The sequence below is a fragment of the Cynara cardunculus genome (assembly GCF_001531365.2).
Source record: "Cynara cardunculus var. scolymus isolate 2C chromosome LG 10, CcrdV1, whole genome shotgun sequence".
NCBI classification, from domain to species: Eukaryota; Viridiplantae; Streptophyta; class Magnoliopsida; order Asterales; family Asteraceae; genus Cynara; species Cynara cardunculus.
In genome coordinates, this window is record NC_037537.1 from 25998810 (window position 1) to 26023904 (window position 25095).

At 33.2% G+C, this 25095-nt stretch overlaps 2 protein-coding genes across 10 annotated transcripts; both read left to right on the plus strand.

Moving 5' to 3' along the window:
• Window positions 1–1331: 1331 nt before the first annotated feature.
• Window positions 1332–2720, plus strand: LOC112518868 (60S ribosomal protein L13a-4-like). Its single transcript, XM_025126652.1, has 3 exons — window positions 1332–1538; window positions 1664–1751; window positions 2497–2720. The coding sequence occupies exons 1-3, from the start codon at window positions 1405–1407 to the stop codon at window positions 2524–2526; spliced, it is 252 nt and encodes an 83-aa protein (XP_024982420.1). The 5' UTR covers window positions 1332–1404; the 3' UTR covers window positions 2527–2720.
• Window positions 2721–13220: 10500 nt separating this feature from the next.
• On the plus strand, window positions 13221–24407 carry LOC112518865 (kinesin-like protein KIN-5D). Of its 9 annotated transcripts, XM_025126639.1 has the most exons (24): window positions 13221–13352; window positions 13487–13572; window positions 13790–13966; window positions 14666–14795; window positions 14886–15044; window positions 15286–15741; window positions 15997–16094; window positions 16181–16337; window positions 16414–16483; window positions 16570–16646; window positions 16872–16904; window positions 16981–17061; window positions 17569–17680; window positions 17751–17837; window positions 17934–18109; window positions 19061–19222; window positions 19329–19436; window positions 20093–20251; window positions 20342–20425; window positions 20746–20951; window positions 21363–21464; window positions 21955–22064; window positions 22981–23132; window positions 24072–24407. In XM_025126639.1, coding segments are annotated over exons 2-24 (3081 nt in total). In that variant the 5' UTR covers window positions 13221–13352; window positions 13487–13570; the 3' UTR covers window positions 24255–24407. The 9 variants fall into 9 exon arrangements, with proteins under 9 accessions (XP_024982407.1, XP_024982411.1, XP_024982406.1 ...); XM_025126643.1 differs by having other exon boundaries at window positions 13221–13572; window positions 13783–13966; XM_025126638.1 differs by having other exon boundaries at window positions 13221–13572.
• Window positions 24408–25095: the final 688 nt, after the last annotated feature.

A 25095-nucleotide genomic window follows, 5' to 3' on the forward strand; every position in this document is an offset into this window, starting at 1 on the left:
TCCTAATTTATCTATTGATTTGTGGTTAATATTGGTTTTCACAGTTACCACAAACTGATTAGTTCTCATTTGATTAGGCCCATATATATATATATATATATATATATAGTTATATACTAGTTGTTGCGCTAGTACAATTATAATTATAATTATAACTAAAAAGAGACCAAAACATAAGTTATAAATTGATTTTTATCAAATAAAACACGCAGGTGGATGAAAAAGGATCAAAAGCTTCTCACTTAACAACCGTTGGACCGATGTATTACGAAAATGCTAGTCTAGTCTAGATCTATCTCGTAAACAAATTATGTGGATGAAATCCAAGAAACCACATAGACCAACTCCATAATTTACTCGAATAATATTAGTAGAAGAAACATGTACACAATATTATTTGTAATCTTTTACATGTAGGTTTTGAGGTAATTGGTTCGTTTAATGAAAACAAATTTTACAATTCAACATAGAATAGAATAGAATAGAATGTATGCTTTTATAACAATTTTTATTGCAAAGAAAACATTTTTTTTTCCTATCCAGTTGATGTATCGATCACTACATTTTATTTTATTTGTCCCATGACACGTTCCATTAAATTTTAAATTTTAAATTTATTTTATCAAACAAGAAAATTACTGGAAAAAATTAAGAGGTTTACTTCTAAATTAAAGATGCATGTTTCTGCCTAAAATCAGCTCTAGAGACATGAACCCAAACTAACTATAGAGACGTGAACCCAAACTAACTATGTTATAAACCATAACTCTAGAGACATTTTCTATTATTAGTTCCTGCTTTTTCAACTTATTATCCCACTTAACACTGTAATCAGTAACACACAATCTACTATGACAGAATTCAGGTTCATGTCTAGATAGACTTACAGCAGCACGGATGTTTGGCTGCAAAGCCATAGGGAAAGAAGATGCTTCTTTTGTGGATTGATCAACTTCTTTGATAGAGAGTCACCTACAACAATTAACAGGTTCAGGGAGTCACCTACAACAATTAACAGGTTCTTGAAACAGAAATAATGTACAAGTAATAAATTTACCCAAGGGATTGTTTTTGGTGGTTCACTGCTCCATCCCTGGTATGAATCTTCATACTTATGCACCTTCTCTTGTAGTCTTGTAGAAACGGATGTATTCAATAACCTATAAAACTTAAGACGGATGCGACATTAGTAAAATCTTTAAATCTGGTACAGAAAATGATCCAAAATATCACAACTTGTGGCTATACCTCTAACATGAATGATGCCTTATCTTTCTTTTGATCGCCATGAGGGATGATATCTTGCAACATTGAAAATCTACACAAGTTTCAAACTTCATTCTTATAAATCTTGGTAACTTTTGTTTGTATGGTAAGCAGGGTATCTAAAGTGGACCATATAGCATGTTGAATCTTTCTGACATGCATGCCATCATCTATAACCGTGGTCCTGCTGCACTTGCAAGGTTGAAGGTTTACGAAGGGGTTCCCACTCCTTACAACAGGAAGAAGAGGATGGTTATCCCCGATGTTCTCAAGTTAGTCTATGTCCTTTCTTTCAGCACTTTTATGCTATTTCTGGGTTTTTTTGAATTGGAATGCTTTATTGTTTGCTTGTTTADTATGATGTGTAATTGCAATRCTTTTGTCAATAAAAATGTAGGGTTTTGAGGCTTACAGTTGGACACAAGTATTGCTTGCTTGGCCAATTATCATCTGAGGTTGGCTGGAATCACTATGAAACCATCAACGTAAACATATGTGCTCCCTTATCGCTAGCTTTGTTATGGCATTTTCTTAGTGTCATGGGTTTTTCGACTTTATTGACGTTTCTCTTCATATTTCATTTTTTTCTTCCATGAACATATGTGAGTCACCTTTGGTGTTGCAAGTTCTTTAATTCTCTTAGTATTATATCGTAGTTCAAAAATGACAAATTTATGCACTTTAAAGGCTTAATTTTATTGGGCTTATAAGGTACGTAAAGCGTTAAGTGGGCCAAAAAATAAAACGTCTTATTAATTAGTACTTTCACTACCAAAGTTACTACCAAGGTTGTTTATTTTTATAGAAAAGTTATGTTTTCATATTGCATACTTATTAATTAGTACTTTCAYTCATGATTTGTTTCCATTCTGGTTGAGGTGCTAATGCAATGATTATTACTTTGCTCAGTGCGAGATTAAATTGGTCATGTTTATGTTGTTGATTTTGAATTTTTGTTGCATTATGTTGTACAATGATRGTTTATGTTATATATAGAGATAAATAGARGACAAATCAAATGCAAACCATGRAAAKGTTATAAACCATAGTTTCTRTTATATRTARAGAAGATAGAGGACAAATCAAATTTTTATTGGTTTGTATGGATTGTAACCTTTCCATGGTTTGCATTTGATTTGTTTTACAGGTTATATGTATTTTTGCTTTCATCTTCAATGACACATGACATACTTTTGCACTTAACGAATCATTTTTGGTATGCATTCGCAGGCATTTGACGTAATCTACCTGTTAAAATAGAGAAATCCTTGCCAAGGCTAAGTTTAGTTGTTGTTTTGGGAAGGTAGCTTCCTCAATAGTGGATGATCATAGAGGTATGGAAATTTATATATAATTCATGCTTCAAGTAGCGTTTCTTTAACTCTTTTTCCACTTACATAGTAATAATAGCTTGTGTGATGCTAACAATTTTCTTGGAAACTTTCAATAAACAATCGGGGGAACCACCTTGATGTTAGTAGAGGTAAGTAAGACCACCTGCTAAGATCATTTAGGTAGCATTTGGTACACATACGTGATTTGATAAGGAGTTGCTATCTGGGCATGTTTGATGTTTGTAAATTATTCTGGATTAAATATTCTACTTTTTGATTGAATAGACGTTTTTACAGTTGTGGAGGTCAATGGTTTTATTGTTTAGGATTAGATTAGAACAACTCCATTAGTACTCTAAAATGGAGTTTTGCTTAACTCCAACCAGCCTGCAACGAGAACTTAATTTTGGCGGTGCAGGCCTCATGATTAAACGACATAAATGTTGTGTGCTTAGAGATGAGTTTATTTTTGGTGTCCATGCCCCACCGATTTGCAGTTCTTTTTAGTGCTAGAGTTGGAGTTGCTTTTATGGGCCAAATTCACGTCTGTAATTGGAACAATAACTCTTATTTATTCAAAATGTATTAATATGTAAAAAACTAAGAGCAAATCATATCATTCAAAAAGTCTTCTCTTGCGAAAACACAAAAAGCCTCAAAATCGTTTACATTTACGACTCCTGCCGCATTGCACGGGTACACAACTAGTCTATCTATATCTATACAACATATATAACCTTTTAAGACAAAGTCTTAAATACAAGTTACTAAGCATAAGTTACAATGGTTTTATACAACAAATTCAAAAAACTCTTAATTATCAAAAATTACCCATTTTGGGCCTGTATCCTTTTCAGTCTTTCTTCTTCTTCTTCTTCTTCTTCTTCTTCTTCTTCTGTTTCCTAACTCTGCTACCACAAGACCAATTTTTCCTCTTCTTCTTATCCTTTCTCTGCTACCACAATACAAAAAGACATTTTTGGTTAGAAAACAGAGCCCTTTCTTCTTCACAGGACATAACAATGGTGGTATGGATGTATCACCTCGATCAGAGAACCGATTTCATGTATCGAAGTGATTTGATGTGTCACAACCTCATTGATACATATAGCTCCCTCCTCCCTGTTGATTTAATTTCACAGGTTCTTCAAAACCCTAGAATTTGGAGGTATGCTTTTTTTTGTATGCTTTCTTTCTGTTCCGATTTCATCTTATATACACACACACATCTGTTTCTTCATTGATTTTTGTGGGTCTGTTTCCTTTTGATTTTTGTGGGTGAAGAGCAGCTTTGGAATTCATTTATGTTCCGATTTAATCTTATACACACACACACGCATCTGTTTCTTCATTAAAAAAGAGTTCTTGGTCTGTTTACAAAAAAGAAAGAATCTGTCCACTGTTGGTTTGGTCCATTAAGTTTGTAGATGGTTATGTAGTGTAGGTAACTTGAACCTTGCTTGATGGATAAATTGGAAAATGGTAAGATAAGTTGCAATTTTTGTTTCAACAGTTAAGTGGCTGCCTGTGAATAATGCAGGCAACAAATGGTGAATTTGGTAGAAAAATAGTTCAAATAACTGACTTGTATGGATGCTGCAGATAATGATGTTTGACTTAATACCATAAATAAGAAATTCATCCCTACACATATAACCTGTAATCCCMCCACCCCCACCCCCACCCCCAAAACATGTAAACAGGTTGTAAAATCCAGTTAATGTAAATTATATAAATATTCTTTTGCCAAAGCAGCAACTCCATTTCATCTTACACACACACACACACACACTGTTTGGGACTGCTGTCTGGTTATGGACTTACAAACCAGATAGCTAAGTCCATCTAAGTCAAACATGTGTCCAGCACTGTCCAAGGGAATCAATACTTGAAATCAGCTGTTTGGTACTGCATTATGTCTCTGTGTGTGTTTGTCCTGCTGTTTTAAATCACGCATAATGTTGATCATGCTGACTGCTATAATATATACATATATAGACACACACGCATCATGTAAAGATGTGTGTATATATGCGCATGTGCATATAACATTTCACCATTCATGTATACTAGAATCAGGTTAAATCTGTTGTAGGATTTCAAGGTCTAAAGCATTTCAACGTGAGAATATTGTGTATATATAGCATCTTAGTTTACAAAGGACCAAAATTAACAGCTTTTTTTTAGTTTGTGAAATTTGGTTATAAACAGCTGCCATCCTCATTTTGTTTTTGATTTTGTTATGGTCTGTTTCCATTTCATCTTATAGACACACACACACATATCTGGCCACACTGTTCATTCCAACCTGTTTAGTGGTTGTAGGTAACTTTGCAGCAGTCTTGTACAATTTATTAAGCTGGCCCTTTTTTGGTTGGAACTTTACATGAATATATCAACAGAAAAAAATATGAGCTATTTGTATGCATCAGTCTTGTACAATTTACTCTAAAACTGAGTAGTTCAGTCTAAAGTTAGCAAAAAGAGGGTGTCAAGTCACAAGGCTCAACTTAAGACTTATGTTTTGAAAGGATGTGGGGATCCATGGTTTTCTGGTGCTGCATGGAAGTCTTGTAAATGAGTAAACTTAGAGGGAAGTCCTGAACTCGATGCTTCAGTGCATGCAGCAGTAGCTTTTTCTAACCTCTGGAAGGTGCATGTATTGTGGCATTACAGTAGCAGCAGCAGCAGCAGCCTCAGCCTGCTTAATCAAAATTGTGAGAAAAACAAAACACAAACAAATCAATTGCATGACTCTTACCATGGTAAGCGCTTACAAAGTAAATTATTGAATATGATGTCGTTTTTGTGAACCAAAATCTTACCCGCTAAATAAATGATAGTGTTAAATTTTACCGATRAGCACTTACCAAATAAATGTTTGGTAAACAGCYCCTAAGTTTTGCAACCKCCATTTTGCAAGTGTCCAAACTTATAAATGATCTGTCACCTACTATGTTATAGAAACCACATTATGTAGATAACTGAATGCCACTTGCGTGATTATTGTCCTAAATTATACAGTGTCKTAAGAGTTCTAGGCAAACTAAAACAAGAATCACGTCAAACATGTAATGGTACCGAATTGTCAAACATGATTATTGTCCTAAATTATACAGTGTCTTAAGCTTCTCATCATAACTTCCATTATCACCGAAACCCAACTTGTGTATGGTCTGACCTTGGGTCCAAATGGGTYGTTCATAATCTTTCATATGGTTATATAATTGCCACAAGTGTTCATATGTGTCATGTTCATAACTGCKCCAAGTGTTCATATATGTCAAATTRTGTTCATAATTTTCAATAGTGTTCATATATGTCCAATTTGTGTTAATATAAGTACTATGAGGGTCCATATGCCAAATATGGCCCTGATGTTTAACGACAATTTGCAGCAGCGGCGCTTTTTATCGATAATGCCCGGTGGGATGGCGTTYTGTTTCTTAWGAAATCCGGCAAGGCCCTCAATACTAGACGGTATACCTTCTTTTTACGCTACGTTTATTAGCTTCCAAGTTTCAAACCGAGTACTCGAATGAAATATGATTTGCAAAATCTCAAGGCACTACAACCAAATCACATTTATAGGATGTCAAATATGTCTAAGGGGTTGTTTGGTTGGGTTTCCATTAAGTGCGGTATGAATAAAGCTGTCTATGTGAATTAATCTGCCTGTATAGATTGAGAAAATTTTTGTTTGGGAGGGGAAAAAATTGCTTTCTGCATAAATTGTGATATTTGTAAATTGTGAATTACATTTTGAATCACAAATGATCTTATACATATTAAACATGTTCTCTTACATAACAAATGCTATTATGTTTCTATTATTGTTTTTTTTCTAGTGTTTAATTTGAATAATTGTTTATCACATGTGATAAAAAAAAAGAATTATATTAAAAAAATTAATTAATTGTTAATCACGTATTATTTGACGAAAATTATATATATTTTTTACAATACTCTCTTAAAAAATAAATTCTTTAAATGAAAATCTTTTACGCTTATTTTAAACGTACTAGAAGGGTACTTGTGCAATGCATCGAGATGTATCTCGATTTCAATGTCTCGTTTCMTTATTTATCTATGTTGATATAATACGGTTTTATGTGGTTTTAAGAAAGCTATACAGCTGTCTGTGCGCAGGTGGTAGCACAAATAAGGAATGCGGAAAACTCTGTCGGAAGAAATTAAGCTCTGAAGCTACTTAAAAATGGAAAAAGAAAACTGTGAGGAAGAAAGCAAGGTTTGAATCGACTATTTTGGGTTTGTGTTTTATGAGTTATAAGATTTTTGATAAAATGGTTTTACCTTGAGTTTAAAGACATGTACTTATGTAATAGAGGAAATATGATTTGAAAATCCAAAAAAGGTGATAAAGAGTCAATTACACATATTTGGTTCTTGTGATATTAAATCAATGGTAATGAACCATGATGTGAGGCACGCCATTACCATTTTCAGAATTCTAGTACCTCACACATCCTTATATAGTGAGAGAGTGAGATAGCACCTTCCCATTCCCATTCCTCCTGATTTTCTCCCATTGTGAGATAGCACCGTTTTCAGAATTTCCTCAATGGCCTTGCCTGGCTTCCGTGAAAGAATAAACGCCATCAAAGAGATCCCGGATGATATGGAGCAGGAGATGGTCGAGCAGGAGAATGCTATGAAGATTAAAGCTAAGACTACGGCTTAGCTTGCTCTTCAAATCCCTCTACTTTAAGAGAAGCTTCAAGAGTTGGAAGAGATGCTGAAAATCAACCTTGACTTGTTACTTGCCGAGGATGCGCAGATTGAAGAGCTCAAAGGAAGCCATAAGAATTTGACTGATGGAAACCCTAATAAGTGATTTTTCTTACAATCTTGATTGTGCTTATGTTTCTTATTCTTATAGTGTATAGGTAGTTGGTTAATCTTGTTTCTTGTTTTTTATATTGTAGGTAACTAGTTAATATGGTATCTCGAGTGGAGTAGAGAAGATTTAGATACCTTTCATTTTTAGAATATCTCTCAATGTTTTTCCATTAGTATGTTTGGGTTTTTACTTGTTTGCTTCGGTTTACTACTATTAAAGGTTGATTGATCAATCACTGTGTACAGCAAGAAAAAACACAAAAATCATTCTTCACCAAGTTTGATTTGCAAACACACACACACACAAGAGAGAGATACAACAACACACAAGAACCTTTCATTACCATGATTACAACTTTGTCAGGGAAGTGAAAAAGGCAGAAAAGTAGAGGGTTAAAAATGGGGTTTTTATTGTGTGTTTTTAAGAGATGGTGGAAGAAATGCTTCTTTTTTGTATCAGTCAATAAGTTTTCTGTATTTAGGATTTCTCCCAAAGGATTGAAGACACAAGGATGTGCGTTTTTCTGTTACAAGCCAAAGGATTGGGGGGTTTCCAAAAGGTAATGTTTGTTCTTGTATCTCTCTCTCTTAACCCCCCCCCCCCAATCCTTTGGCTTGTAACAGAAAAACGCACATCCTTGTGTCTTCAATCCTTTGGGAGAAATCCTAAATATAGAAAACTTATTGACTGATACAAAAAAGAAGCATTTCTTCCACCATCTCTTAAAAACACACAATAAAAACCCCATTTTAACCCTCTACTTTTCTGCCTTTTTCACTTCCCTGACAAAGCTGTAATCATGGTAATGAAAGGTTCTTGTGTGTTGTTGTATCTCTCTCTTTTGTGTGTGTGTGTGTTTGCAAATCAAACTTGGTGAAGAATGGTTTTTGTGTTTTTTCTTGCTGTACACAGTGATTGATCAATCAACCTTTAACAGTAGTAAACCGAAGCAAACAAGTAAAAACCCAAACATACTAATGGAAAAACATTGAGAGAGATTCTAATTATGAAAGGTATTTAAATCTTCTCTACTCCACTCCAGATACCATATTAACTAGTTACCTACAATATAAAAAACAAGATTAACCAACTACCTATACACTATAAGAATAAGAAACATAAACACAATCAAGATTGCAAGAAAAATCACTTACTAGGGTTTCCATCAGTAAAATTCTTCTGGCTTCCTTTGAGCTCTTCAATCTGCGCATCCTTGGCAAGTAACAAGTCAAGCTTGTTTTTCACCATCTCTTCTGACTCTTGAAGCTTCTCTTTAAGTGGAGGGATTTGAAGAGCAAGCTCTGCCATAGTCTTATCCTTAATCTTCATAGCATTCTTCTGCTCGACCATCTCCTGCTCCATATCATCCGGTATCTCTTTGATGGCATTTATTCTTTCACGGAAGCTAGGCAAGGCCATTGAGAAAATTCTGAAAATGGTGCTATCTCGCAACGAGAGTTAATCAGGTGGAATGAGAAGGTGCTATCTCACTCTCTCACTATACAAGGGTGTGTGAGGTACTAGAATTCTGAAAATGGTAATGGCGTGCCTCACATCATGGATCATTACCATTGATTTAATATCACAAGGACCAAATATGTGTAATTGACTGTATCACGTTTTTTGGATTTTCAAATCATATTTCCTCTATTACATAAGTACTTGTCTTTAAACTCAAGGTACAACCATTTTATCAAAAATCTTATAACTCACAAAACCCAAAATAGTCGATTCAAACCTTGCTTTCTTCCTCGTAAGCAAAAATAGTCGGGTTGTATTATGGTTGCGACGACTACAAGCTTCTACTCGTAAGCAAGGATTGTAATGTTTATATATACTCTTTGAAATACGACTCATGGAGACAGGTTGAGACGACAGAAGAGGAGTTGAGCTTTCTACCCCATTTTTTATTAAACGAAAAAATGTATTTCGTAAATACAATAACTAACTTGAATTTTGAGATGTCAAATTCTATAGTCGTTGTAAGGTTTGATTTGAAGACACAGATGTTGAGAAAGATGGCATGTCCTTGTGATGGAAACGAGATATGGAAAAGGTGTACGAGTTCCATGGTCGTAAGAGGGTGCATTCACTTGTACGTGATATATCTGGACAGAATGGTGATAGAGGATTTGTAGCGGAGGTGTGGAGGATGGGTGGAGACAGAAACGGTGACGAAGATTGGAGAATGGGAAGTGGGTGATGATCGAAGAAGATGGCCATGGCCATGCCATTTACGAAGCAGATCTGATGCATACAAAAAAGGAGGTGTTTTCATATCCCTCAGGGACCATGATTATCAATCCAGCAGGGAAATACACGGAGACTTTGGGGATTAATATGTTTAATTAATAATTAATTACGTCTTTTTTAATATTCTTTTGTTTTATTACTTCTTATATGATTTAGCATCATATATGATGGTCTTGATATATTATAGTATAATATTAACAAAACCCTAATCACATGTGAGTTGGCTTAGTGGTGTAAGGGCGACTTGGCCTGCAACCAAGATCGCACCAAAAATCGTCCGCGTATATGATTTCGTATACATATGTATCATATATGATGAAATAAAAGTATCACATGTGATTGTCAAAATCAAAGGTAAAATTGTCCGATCATGTTTTAGGTCCCACTTTCAAATACATTAAATCTAGGGACTAAATCTGCAATTTACTCTTACTATTACATAAAAAGCAAATTACGATTTTTTTCCGGTGTTTAATTTGAATAATTGTTTATCACATGTGATTAGAAAAAAAAAAGAATTATTTTTTTAAAAAAAATAATTAATTATTAATCACATATTATTTGACGAAAATTACAATTTTTTTAAATACTATCTTTAAAAATAAATTCTTTAAATGAAAAAATTTTATGCTTATTTTAAACGTACTAGAAGGATACTCGTGCAATGCATCGAGACGTATCTCGATTTCAATGCCTTGCTTTCTTATTTATCTATGTTGATATAAAACGTTTTTATGTGGTTTTAAGAAAGCGATAATGCTTTTTAGTTTTGAATAAAATATAAATTTTAAAATATCATAAAATTTGAAAAAAGATATGGATATTAGTATTAAATTAACTATTTAAAAGTTTTCTTTGTGTAATTTCTTTAATTAAAATTTTTTATTATAATTTAATTTGACATAACAAAGTAATTTAATTTAGGTTTAATAGTATAATATATGCTATTTTATAAAGCATTTGACAAAAACTTTTAGAAACTCATATTTATGCATAAAGTACTGTTTATTAAGTACAACTTATTAAAGCTCCATATCTGAATTCGTATAACTAACTGTAGATAAACATAATCAAATACAGAATAAACATCTCATTTGTAAATATACAAAATCTAAAATATAATTAGGTCATTGAGTTATAACAGAATACTTAATATTATATTTATAAAATGTTATATTATTAAATCAAAAATAAATTATTTTATTATTAAAATTAAAGAAAATTACATAAAAAATGAGAATTTTTAAATAGTTGATTTGATATTAACATTGATATTTTTTTTCCCAAACTTTTATAATATCTTCAAATTTATATTTTATTCAAAAATAAAATCATTATTGTTTTTTGAAAAACACATAAAATCGTATTATAGTATCGACAGAGACAAAAAATAAAATAGACCATTAAAATCGAGATGTATCTCGTTGCATTGTGCGAGTACCATTCTAGTTGTTTATAAAGATAATAATTAAGTATTCTGTTAAAACTCAATAATTATCCTAATTATTTTTAGATTTTTTATATTTAAAATGAGATGTTTATTTTGTATTTGATTAAGTTTACATATAGTTAGTTACACGAATTCAATATATAGAGCTATAATAAGTCGTACTTATCTAAAATTTATTTCCAATCTTGAATTTTAAGTAATATACATCAATAAACAGTACTTCGTACATAATAATTTTTTTTAAAATTTTTTGTCAAATGTTTTATAATATACTATGGATTAAAATAGTAGATAAATTTTTTAAATAAAAAATTTGGATCACATTAAAATCAAAATTATAAAAAGAAAAATATTAAATAAATACCTTAAATAACTCTTGTATCAATAAATGATTTTTATATTTTTATTTATATATTTATGGAAATTTTTATTTAAGACATTATTTAATGAAATGTATGTGTCTATATTAATTTTTTTATATTTTTTATTTAATTTCTATTTTTGTATTTCTCTCTCTTTCTCTATCTATATTATTTAATACTAAAAGGATACTCGTGCGAGTCATCGAGACACATCTCGATTTCATGTTCCATTTTATTCTTGATCTATGTCGATATAATATAGTTTTATTTGGTTTTGAGAAAACGATAATATTTTTATTTTTGAATAAAATATATATTTGAAAATATTATAAAATTTTGAAAAAAAATATATCAATATTAGTATCAAATTAACTATTTAATTTTTTTTTTAGTTTTTTGTAATTTCTTTGATTTAAATTTTTTATTATAATTTAATTTAACGTAACGAAGTAATTTAATTTAGGTTTAATAATATAATTTTTTATAAAAATAATCATTAAGTATTCTGTTAGAACTTAATGATTATCCTAATTATATTTAAGATTTTTTTATTTAAAATGAGATGTTTATCATGTATTTGATTATGTTTATCTGCAATTAGTTACATGAATTCAAAGATAGAGCTTTAATATGTTGTACTTACGCATAACTTACTTGTAATCTTGAATTTTAAATAACATGCATTAATAAACAGTACTTCGTGCATAAAAAATAGTTTTTAAAAGTTTTTGTCAAATACTTTATAATATAGTATAAATTTAATTTAGATTTATTAATAAAGTAATTTATTTTTGATTTAATAACATAATTTTTTATAAAGATAGTAATATGATTATCTTAATTATATTTTAGATTTTCTATATTTAAAATGGATGTTTATCTTGTATTTGATTATGTTTATCTGCAGTTAGTTATACAAATTTAAAAATGAAGCTTCAATAAATTGTATATTTACGCAAAATTATTTATAATCTTAAATTTTAAGTAATATGCATCAATAAACAGTAATTCATACATAAAAAATTATTTTTAAGAGTTTTTATCAAATGATTTATAATATAATATAGATTTTATTTTTATCAACTTCCAATAATTTATACAATTGTTATTTTTATTTATTAACTTCTAAATTCTAATAGTTTATATAATCATTATTTTTATTTATTAACTTTGAAATTGTTGTTTTTTTTAATTATCTTAACTAAACCAAAAATCAATTTTTTTTATTAACCTGGATATCCATCCCGTTATGCGAGTCGACTAATCTCAAACCGATCGCCTGCTTTGCAGATAGCCTGAAGTTACCATATTTAAACCTCCGTGGCCATATGGAGATTTTTATTTCTTCTTAGATTTGAATCTGGAACCTTTTGGTACTTTTGATCTTTGGAGTCAGGCTCAAACCAACCAGATACCATCCTTGTGGTTCAAATTATTACTTTTAACTTTAAAATAAAAACAATTCATTACATATTTAAGAGTAAATTACAATTTTGGCCTTAGGTTTGAAATATATGAAAGTGAGACTTAAAATATAGTTGGACAAAATACCCCAATACCAGAGGGTTAAAATCGTAATTTAATCCAAAAAAAAAATGTATAGAGGGATATAAATGTATTGAGATCCTATATTTTTGGAAAATATGGCGGAAATTCTGAAAAGGCCGGAAGCCATAAATGGTTCATATTCTAACAGTCAAACTTGCTAAAACGCTCATGAATTCCTTAAAGTGAACTTCTTTGTAACGCCATAGCTTTAGTTTCTCTCTCTCTGCTCATTCACACAACAATACAAAAATACCATTTGTTTTTTCTTGTAAAAAGAGGTAGAATTCATCGCCGGTCGGTTGTTGGATACTTGGTTTGTCTTCAACCAGCCGGCCGTGGTTGTTTAACTACTTATTTTCATCACTATTTTACTGGGTTTTTTGTTGTTGTTAATTTTGATTATTTTTATCAGGGGATCATCATATACGTTCGACAGAAACAATCATCATTTCTTTAGTTTGTTTCAGTCTCATGATCAGTAACTATACCGTTCATCATGTATGTTCACCATATGTTTGTTAATATGCTCCATCCAGAAAATTTACAGTTTTTCTTTAGTTTTGAGTTGGATCATGTTGCTAATTCATAGTTATGATCTGGGTAATCATGGGTTTTGATTCATGATAGCTCCAAGTTTTGATTTAGACTACTTGTGTTTGCAAGTTATTTGATTTACTCACATGTTCTTCCAATATTTGTGTTTATGAGTTTCCAGGGAGAGAGTTGTTAATCGGACTTCGTTTATGGAGAATACAAAGTCATATCAACAGAGACGAGTGAGTTTAATGCCTTTCTCACCAACACAAATGCTATGGTCGGCTGAAAATGGTAGCGGATGTAACAAGGATGATAAAGATAAAGGTGTGAACGTGCAAGTTATTCTGCGTTGCAGGTTCGTTTTGAGGTTTTTCTTAATCGTAATCTCGTGGGGATCTACATATTCTTGCTTGGTAAACGAATACAGAAAAATTTCCTGTCGAGGCACAAAATAATTAACATATAAATTAAAATGAAAGTTAACTGTAAAAAAGTATGGTTTAATTAAAAATGACATCAAGCCGGTTCTTTGTTTTCTTTCAAAAAAAATGTAATCCACATGCAATGCCACTACTGGTAGGCCACGATGAAACCACTTTCTGTTAACTCATACATCAAATTAAAGTGGGTGCACCCTCATTTTTTTCCATTGCGTCCGGATGACAGGTGGAGGCACGCCACCCCTAGGCTATTATTGAATCCGCCCCGACACATCAGGGACTCAACAATCTAGGACCATCTGTACTCGTCTAGCTCCCTTACCCGTCTAGCCTCCTCTTGTGACACTTTGGGACAATCAATGTCCATCTAGCTTCCTTTGGAGAGGCATGCTAGAGTCCCACGTCGGCTAGCTAGACTTGAACTCTTTCTCCTTGGTATACGTTGGAGCCTCCATTAAGGGCTCTTTTCAGAGTAATCTCATGGATCCACAGATTCTCACACATGTAATTAAGAACCTTGGCTTGATATCATGGAAACTTGATGCATTGAGTCGCCTTAATAATGAAAAAGCTTGTTATCAACATGAAATTTCTCAGTAATATGTGGTTTTCAGGCCATTCAGCGAGGATGATGTGAGGGCAAAGACACCTGCGGTGGTTGCTTGTAATGAAGATAAACAAGAAGTAATTGTTACCCAAAACATGGGTAATAAGCAGATAGATAAAACCTTTAGTTTCGATAAGGTTTGGTGTAATTGATTTTGGTTTAGATATATCTAGAGTTCGATAGACTTCCATTTTGGTTATTGATCAAGGATATAGTTGTTTGTATAGGTGTTTGGTCCATCCTCCAGGCAAAAGGATTTGTACGATCAAGTGGTTGGTCCTATTGTTAGAGAAGCTCTTGAGGGCTATAATTGGACCATTTTCGCTTATGGCCAAACAGGAACAGGGAAGACTTACACAATGGAAGGTGAAGGAGGAAAAGCTAAGGTCTTATTCTTGCTACAAAATAATATCGACTTTTGACGGAAAATCTTCTGCGTGAAGTTCAAACTTAATTGCAACTTTAGTACGAATTTAACAGTCTTTTCCTTTCTTTTATGTCAAAATAATCAATATCAAGTTTTTAACGTCAATATTTAGTCTCATTGACCTCAAATGTAGCAGTGGCTTCAGGACCCTTTTCTGGCATTCACTCTAGATTTTTTTTCTTATTGTTTACTCTGTGCAGAATGGAGAGTTTCATGAGGATGTTGGAGTTATTCCAAGAGCTGTTGAGCAACTTTTCGACACTCTTGAAGCTCAAAATGCAGAATACAGCATGAAAGTGACATACATAGAGCTCTATAATGAGGAAATAACGGATCTTTTGGCTCTGGATGATAAGTCCAAGAAGCCCATAACTCTAATGGAAGATGGGAAAGGGGCGGTTTTCATGAGAGGCTTAGAAGAGGAACTTGTGCGCAGTGCGGATGAAATATACCACATCTTGCAAAAGGGGTCTGCCAGAAAGCACACAGCAGAGACTCTTATTAACACACAAAGCAACCGCTCTCACTCGTTGTTTACCATCATAATTCAAATTAAGGAACATGCTTCAGATGGGGTAGAGGTTATCAAATGTGGGAAGCTAAACCTCGTGGATCTTGCTGGTTCAGAAAATATATCGCGATCGGGTGCAAGGGAGGTATATAATAGTTCCCCTGTACCAAAAAAAAGTTATTTAGGAGAATAATCTTCTGACATATATTATTTTAAATGCATGACCTTCTGACAAATTTTGAGGCATTCTTGTGTGTTAGGAAGAGACATTCTTCTGTTAAGCGGATGAGTACTTAATTCTGTGAGGTCATGCATTTAGAAAAATACTATTCTTCTACATAACCCCCAAAAGAGATTTCGGGTTTTGAGGCCAACCCTTTTGACTTCGTGTGCATGGCAGGGAAGAGCAAGGGAAGCTGGTGAGATCAACAAGAGTCTGCTTACACTTGGTCGTGTTATAAATGCGCTAGTTGACCACTCGGGCCATGTTCCATATAGGTACATTTTACTATAATGAAGATTGCAATGTTAAATGCAACATATTATAACAACCTTATGGGAAACATAATGCTTGAAAACATCAGGGACAGCAAATTAACGAGGCTATTAAGAGATTCGTTAGGGGGGGAAACAAAAACATGCATAATAGCTACTGTGTCGCCTTCTATCCACTCCTTGGAAGAAACACAAAACACACTAGATTATGCATACCGGGCTAAAAGCATCAAGAATAGACCAGAGGTTAGCATTCTTTTCCAGAATTATTAATTTCAACTAGTTTCTGACACCTTACAAATTTCCAACTTATATACTTCAGGTTAACCATAAGGCGACAAAATCAGTTGTTGTCAAAGAACTCTACACTGAAATTGACAGTCTTAAGCAAGGTATAAAACATCACATAAGTCATCGGTTTTTTGTGAGTTGCTGAGAATGCATAGTTGCATCATTTTTCTGTGTTCTCTTTCATCAGAATTACATGCTACAAGGGAGAAAAACGGGATATATATACCACATGATCGTTACCTGAGTGAAGAAGCTGCCAAGAAGGTTTATCCCCATATTAGTTTTTCTTAATTTCCAGTTGTGGAAATTGCTTTGTGTGACTTCACATGTAATTTAATGAAAGCATAGCATTTATGCAACTTCGAACGTAATTCATTGAAGTGTCCAATATTTACTAAAATGGGAAAGTTTAACTGGAAAATTTGCTGAAAAAAGAATTGTGTTTTTTATGGTTGGAGTTTTAACTGTCTCTTATAATTTTCTTTGTAGGCAATGACTGAGGAATTAGAGTTAAAAAGTAAGGTAAAAATACCTATTTTTGAGTTTTATGCCCCTTTTCATCATAATATTACAGTGAAAAATTGATTGTTTTCAATAGGAACTAATGGATCTTCAAGAACTCTTCTTTCATCAGCAAAAGTTGACTACAGAACTAAGTCAAAAACTTGAAAACACCGAGGTTAGATTGCTTTCACAGTGGTTCAGTTTCTGTCTGTTGGACCATGGAACTATTTTTATTTTGTTACAATCCACCAAGATTTGTTTGGTTTGCGGGACTCAATAGGATTTGAAGGGATTGGGAATTGAATTCCATTCCAACCCTATGTCTAGGTTAGAAGGAATGCTTGGATTTGAATCCCGATATTTCATTTAAATCCCACAAACATGGGATTCAGAAATCGCATGCGGGTAGTTGGTATTTTGCGGTATTTCATGGGATTTCTTTGTAATAATGTTTTAAAATATGTTAAAGACACTTGTTTTTTAATAATCAATTATAAAAAGGTAATTTAAATATTTTGATAATTTTTTTATAAAGAATGGAATTCAATTCCGTTCCAAATCCTAGAAACTAGACACACAGAGATTCCAAATGCATCCACGAAATCCAAATCCTTCAAAAACATTTGGTCAAACCAAACCGGCCCTAAGGATTTATTGGTGTATATGGTTCTTGCAATGCCAGAGACTACTCCAGCAAAGAAAGCAAGATGTCTCCAATCTGAAAAATCAATTGAGACAAGCAAACGAAACGACAAAGGAGAAAGAATATTTTATACTTAATCTTCTCGGATCCGGTGAGTGAAATTGACATTATATTCACTATTAATTAACTCCCATTTTCTGACATTTTCTACTGTTATTTAGAAAAAACACTCACTGAAAGAGCAGTTCAGCTTCATAGTGAACTTGAGAATGCAACATCAGAGGTATCCAGCTTGTTCGCGAAAATTGGTTTGTATCTTTCTTTTGAAAAATTAAGTCAATTTTATGGCTTTGATATTTCCAAAGAACTTGTACTGATATTGCTTCTTACATATTTTGTGATAGATCACAAGAACCACATAGAAGAGGGAAATAAAGTGCTAATCAAGAGCTTTCAGATGCTATTAGCCCAACATCTTGAAGTTCTTCACAACACTATTGTTGCTTCTGTAACACACCAAGAGCAACACCTAAATGCAATCGAAGAACGTATGAGATCCTTTGTATCCGAACAAGATGTGGTAAACTTTCCAACTTTATATTATCAAAACTTGTGTAACCACTTGAGAAACTGATCACTTTCTTTTTATAAGTCTATGTTTGGCAAACTAGCCGATAATCAAGATGTTGGCTGATAAAATAGTCATGTTTAGTAAAAAAAACTATCTGATAAACTATATTTATAGTAAAATGACCTAAAGGGACATTGAAAATTATTTGGAAAAATATGAGGGGCATAATAGGAAAAATGGAGAAAAGCTTCTCGGGTTTATTGAAAGTAAGCTAGCTTATTAGTTAGTTTATGATTAACCAAACGAGACTTTTTCAATAAGCTGAAAAAATAGGCTGGCTTATAGCTAACTTATGGTTGCCAAACATGGCCTAAGGGCCTATTTATTAGCAGCTTAACGAGTTTAATGGGACTCACAACTTATTCGATCAACTATATATGACTGTTTGGTAGTGGCTTAATGATATAGAAAGCTACTTATTTAGTAAGCTTCTCGGAGGAGCTTTATGCAGAAAGCAAGTTTTTTCCCAAACCTGCCTCTTCCAATTAACATACATTTTTCTTCCATCTATGAAAATACCTTCCCAATCTATACAGACAGATTAATCTACACAGACAATTTTATCCATACAGGACTCAATGAAAACCAATCAAACAGCACTAAGTCAAATTGCATAAAGTAACGAGAGAAAAGCTCAAGTCAGCTGTCAAAATAGAACTCTCAAACTATAGTCGGAAGAAAGTGAAGAAAAGCCTATCGGGATTAATGAAATCAAAAAACCAGCTTATCAGCTAGTTATGATCAACCAAACAGGGATTTTATCAATAAGCTCAAATAATAAGCCGGCTTATAAGCTAGCTTATGGTTTCCAAACATGGCCTAAGTCAAATTGCATAAAGTAAGAAGAGAAAAGCTCAAGTCAGCTTACAAACTCAGGATATTCGATTGATGTATTGATAGGCTACCGAAGGACTTCAAATACGGGTAAAAAAGATTAAGGAGGTATTTTCCGGTGGTATCAAATCTCTGGTTGGACTAGCTACTGAGTTCAGTGGAAATTCTGAAACAGCACTCAGTAATATAAATTCTGAAGCTGTCAAGCATTCTTCTGCGCTTGCTAAAGTGAGTAAGCTAATTCTTGTTCAATGTTGAAGCAGATTAAATACTTAATGGTTTCTGTTTTAAAAAAAGGGGAATTGATGTTAATGATATCTAAGTTTCTATGCAGCTTATAAGAGAAGCTTCAGTCAAGGTCGGTGACATACTTGATGATTTGCAAAGTAACCTTAATGATCAGGAGCAAAGCATAGCTGCATTTTGGCAACAGCAGCATGAGGTATATCGTTAACTATTAGTCAAATGTCTAAAATACCCTTGACCATGACAAAATAGGAGTCATTTTGGGTCAAAATGTGTGGAATTAATAAGTTTGTAATGATGATAATAGGCTATAGGCAGTGTTCTAAAAGGCTCGCTGTAACAGCCGCCACATTAAGCCTGTGGCACCCCATGGCCTAATGTGTGGTTTTGTAACACAATATTTGATTTTGTTACCTTTTAAATTGTTTACTATATAACCTAATTTAAATTGTTTAATATCACTTACTCGGTGAATTTAGTAGAAAACATATGTTTGTATATATAATATAATATGTGATATAGAGATTTGCAGTATTATATATAGGATGTTTTAAAATGGAAATTGTTACTATTATGGGCATGTTTGGATAGCCAAAAACCATCTTATAAGCTACCTTTTGAACGCTACTTGAAGTAGTATTTCAATATGCTATAGGGGTTCTTTTTGAACTTTTTCCGATTATGTCCCTTATGTTTTTCAAACTAATTTTTCAACATATAGTTTTAGGTCATTTTACACGGTTATCTACCTTAGTAGTTAGTTTTAACCAAACTTATCAGCTAACAGCTAGCTTGCCAAACATGGTCTATTCAGCTAATTTTCTTTTTCTCGTGATTTTGCTGTTTAACCAGAGCCAGTTGAGAGCATATGAGACGACCCAATCTGCATCTAGTGTTACTGTGAATTTCTTCAAGACTCTGAGCAAGGACATTTTTGGTGTGATACAAATGGTGGAAGAAGCACGAACAATGTACTACAAGAAATTAAGTGAATTCACGAAGAAGTTTGAGGTATTTTTTACCCTCCATTGCATCAAAGAAGTTCTCCCTTTTCACTTTATGTAACAAGTTGTTTTATACGGGTCTTTATATTCTTTATAGGACTATGCGGACAGCGAAGACAGACAAATACTAGCCAAAATGACCGAGCTTTTAGCCAGTTCAAATGCCAAGAAGAAACAGCTGGTAGCCACTTCATTTACCTTCATTTATCAATATCGAATATCGAGTCCCTAGAGTGGTAGACCTTGATACCGATACCATGTTATGTTAGAATATATGGAACCTCATTAGATTGCTCTTCAAAAGAGCCCTTTTGGAGAGAAGGAATGCTCGAATATATATAGAGGAGAACTTGTCCAAGTAGCGGATGTGGGACTCCAACACAACACTTTAGTTTTTTTTTTTAGTTTTTAAGTTTTCTTAGTCTTAGTTCCTTGGTGTAAAAGAAAAAGATGTTACTGGCTTTTATGTAAGACGGTTTAATATGTTGCTATATTTGTCAGGTTCAAACAGAAGTAAACGACATTCAAAGCTATATTGGCAGCAAAACTTACATGCTTCATCACAAAGTGTCAGACATGCATGGTTTCCTGTCCTCCACAGAAGATGAATACACAAGTTTCTTGGAAAAAACAAAGAAGCATTACATTGAGGATAAAATCGTGACTCAAAATGGGCAAGATGGTTTGACAGCAATACTTCAAAACTGGTAAAGAAAGATCATGCATTATAGGATATTATATATATAGGGTTAGGTTCAAGGGAAAACAAATGAAAAACTGAGGACCATCCTAGTAACCGTTCATCTGGACGGTATAGACATGTGCATACAAGTAATTTGTAGGCAATTTGTCCGGTATGCACACGTGCATAACATGCCTGCATAAAAACCAAGAAACAACTTCAGTTACTTGGCACATATGCATGCCGTCCAGATGAATGGTTACCAGGGTGTTTCTCAATTTTTCATTTTTTTTTGGGTTTTCCCCTAAACCTCCCTCTCTCTCTATACGCACACACACACACACTTACATATATATATATATATATATACATACATACATATATATATATATATATATATGTATATATTAATGACCGTTTACTTCAAAATGAAAAGGACAACCAAGGCAAGAACAGGGAATGAAGGGTGGAAGCAAGTCCAAGAATCTCTGAGCAGTCTGCAGAAAATGCATATAGAATCCGTAGATTCCACAATCAAGTAAGTTCATGTCACTCCGCTACTGGTATGTTCCAAAAAACCGTCACCTTCTTTTGAGGTCATTATTTTTTGGAAGGGTATCCCAGGCTATGCCCAGAACAATCCCGACAAATTGTGACTATAAGACGTCAACCCTTACAAAACTCACTGGCTACAATTTCTGTGGACACCTGGAATCAAATCTGGGTCAGATGGGATATTCCACCACATCCCCCTGGGTCTCAACCACTACACTACAACCCTTGTGGTTTTTTGAGGTCAATATCGTCAAAACATAAAGTGTATATGGATTTAATGGAAAATATAACACCGCTATCTATCAATCTATCTGTTTTATTTGTTAAAGAGAGTTTATTGTAGTTATTATAGACTTCAAGTGCAATAGAATATATTCTAGTTGTGACTTAGTTTCCTTGACCTCAACGTAACCTCTATCAGAAAATGGTTTCTTTCTTTACTTATAAATTGTTTACATTATTTCCTAATGCAGTGATGCCCTTGAAACCAACCAAGCAATCAACACTCAATTGTCATCCTTGGCCTCTTCAACAGTGGAAGAAATAGATATTGCACAAAGTAGTTCTCTCCCATCCGTTGAATGTAAGCTATTTGTGGATCTAAGAATATTTCTCCTTCCATCCCGAAAGACTCACACAATTCCCATTTTTGGGTTGCCTGATATTAACTGCAATGTTCTATTTTTGGCAAGATTTCAAGTTCAAATTACCTATTAGCTCATGTAGAGCCGGTTCAAATAAGAAAGTTAAATATCGTGAGAAGGTAAGAAGGGAAGATTGATATGTGAATCATTGAAAAAAATGGGGAAAAACTCTATTTAAAGATGCATGTGAAGATTACTCCTATGGGTTCACATATGCATCTTGAGATGGATTTTTGTCAATGATTCACATATGAACCTTATCTTAACCTTCCTTTCTTACCTTCTTACGATATTTAGCTTTTTATCTATTTGAAAAATAGAATAAAATTACGTATTAGCCCATATGATTCCCATAGTTTGGGTTGCCTAATGTTAACTGCAATGCTCCATTTTTGGCAAGATTTCAAGTTCAAATTACCTATTATCCCATATGGGGGCAATTCAATTAAGAAGGTTAAATATCGTGAGAACGTAAGAAGGGAAAGTTAAGGGAAGATTCATATGTGAATCATTGAAAAAGTGGGGAAAAATCTATTTGAAGATGCATATGTGTATGGGTTCACATATGCATCTTGAACTGGATTTTTTTCGATGATTCACATATGAATCTTACCTTAACCTTCATTTCTTACCTTTCCTATTTGGACCTCCCACTAGCCCATATTTTTTCGAATGGTCTTTAGTAGTTTGACTAGCAGTCAATTTTTTTTTAACCATTTGATCCGTCCAATGTTGCAACTTTTTGAGATGGAAGGGAAAACAAAACCGAAAAGAGTTATATCATCTTGCTAAAAGCTTCTTCTTTCCCTGTTGAGTCCATGTTGAATCTGTGGAGATATTCGTCTTTTTTCGCAGATCTATTGAGGATTAACCACGAAGAGAATGAGGCGATCAATTCCCTCACTAAACGTTCTCGTGATACTATGAAAGATATGGAGACTGTTCACTCTGCCAAAATAATCGAGATCACAAAAGATGCTGAGAAGTGCTTGATCAATGACTACATGGTACTAAATCATCAAGAAACTGTTGTTCTTTTTGTTAAATTTAGGGGCCGTTTACCGACACAAATTGGGTTAGCGCTAACTGAGTAAGATTGTGGTCTTGGTAAGCTTTAACTGAAAATGGTTGTTTACCATGTGTCGGTAAGCATTGACCGAGCATCTATAACAGATTTAAAAGTCAAAATCTCCAGAAGTAATTACATTCAACTCCAACTGCTTCTCCATTTAATAAAATATCATTTCTTGGTAGGAAGAATAAAAACTCATTTCTCTCTCCAAAGCAATCATTTTTGGAGAGTTCTCCAAATTTGGAGAATTTCACCCTCTCTCCTACTTTCTCCATTTGATGGAGCAAAAATCCTCAAAATCTCTATTTTGAAGAATCCGTTGGAGATGCTCTAAGACTAAGAGCATCTTCTACAGATTCTCTAAAATAGAGAAAATAAATGTTTGTTTTCTATTTTGCTCCAACAGATTCTCTATATTGTTCTCTAAAACGGAGAACACTAGAGAAACCTCCAAGTTTAGAGAATTACTTAAAACTTGGTGGGAGGTGAGAGAAATTAACTTCCACCTTTGAGACTGAGTTGTTATTATATTATATAAATTCTTTTTAAAATGTGTTGTGGGATGATAAATTTTTAGAATATTTTGATAATATAAAATAAAGAATCTGTTGGGTTGAATATAATTTTGTTTAGAGATTTTGACTTTTGGTTCCTTTAATTATGAGAAATTATAGAGAACCTGTTGGGGATGCTCTAAGAAACAGCCCCTTTCTTATCAAGTCAGCATATTTGTGGGTCATAGTGTGTTGGTAAACAACATCCTTTATTATCGGGTAAGCTCTTACCCGGTAAGAGGCGGGTTAGCAGATAGTAAACAACCCCTACAACTCGCTTTTGGGAAAAATATTTCTAAGTTTCTCTGTTTTGCAACAAGCAGGTGGACGATTCTCTATTCTCGACACCAAAACTCTGTAAATTACCGAGCAAAACCCACACCAAAGAACTCAAGACTCCGCCATTCGAGGTGTTGTTGGATTCATTTCGAAAATCTCGATCAGAGAAGCAAGAAAATGCGGATTTGAATGCAGTTTCTTTCGGAACCATTAACGGAGGTTGAAGATCTATAGGTACAATCATTCCTTCTATCTCATGAACACAGCATTGGGTGGAATTAGATATTGCTATGAACAAACTTGATGTAAAGTAGAAAGCAGATTATTTGTGGTAAATTTATTATATAATTTGTTTAAAGATTTGTTGAGAGTTCTGATTTCTGATGTCACATGAATTGCCTTTGTTTGTTCTTCTAGTTCTGCAAAAGGTGTTTGGTATGCTGGACATGATAGGACAGGACAAAAACTTGTTGTCTTGACATTCGGTGGGACATTAAACTAGGGCAGGATCTCAGTGGGACCAAGATGCATTTTTGTCCCTTCGAAATAGGTGGAACAAAAACTAGGAAGATAGAGACAAGATTGGTAAATTACTGAACTACTTATCTCAAATTAAAACCCCTTAAAACATTCCTGAATTCTTTCACCTGTCTAGCTCATTTTTGCGTGTCAGTCTTGTCACTTTGTATATATATGAGTAAATTATGGTTTTTGTCCTTGTGGTTTGCTAAAAACTACAATTTTCGTCCCTAAAATTTAGAAATTGTGATTTTTGTCCCTATGGTTTCCGTCATGTCTATCATAGAACACTATTGACTTTTTGTCGGCTTTATAATTAACAAGTCCCCCATCCCTCACCTGCAACATTAATTATATATATATATATATAATCAAATAAGAACTAATTAGTTTGTGATAATCGTGAGGTCCAATATGAACCAATCATTTTATGCATTTTAGTAAAATGATTAATTATAATTTAAATATTTTTTTTTATTAAATAGTTATCAAATTCGGTTTTCTTAATTATTTCAATAAAATTGTATCACAATCGTGTATCACATT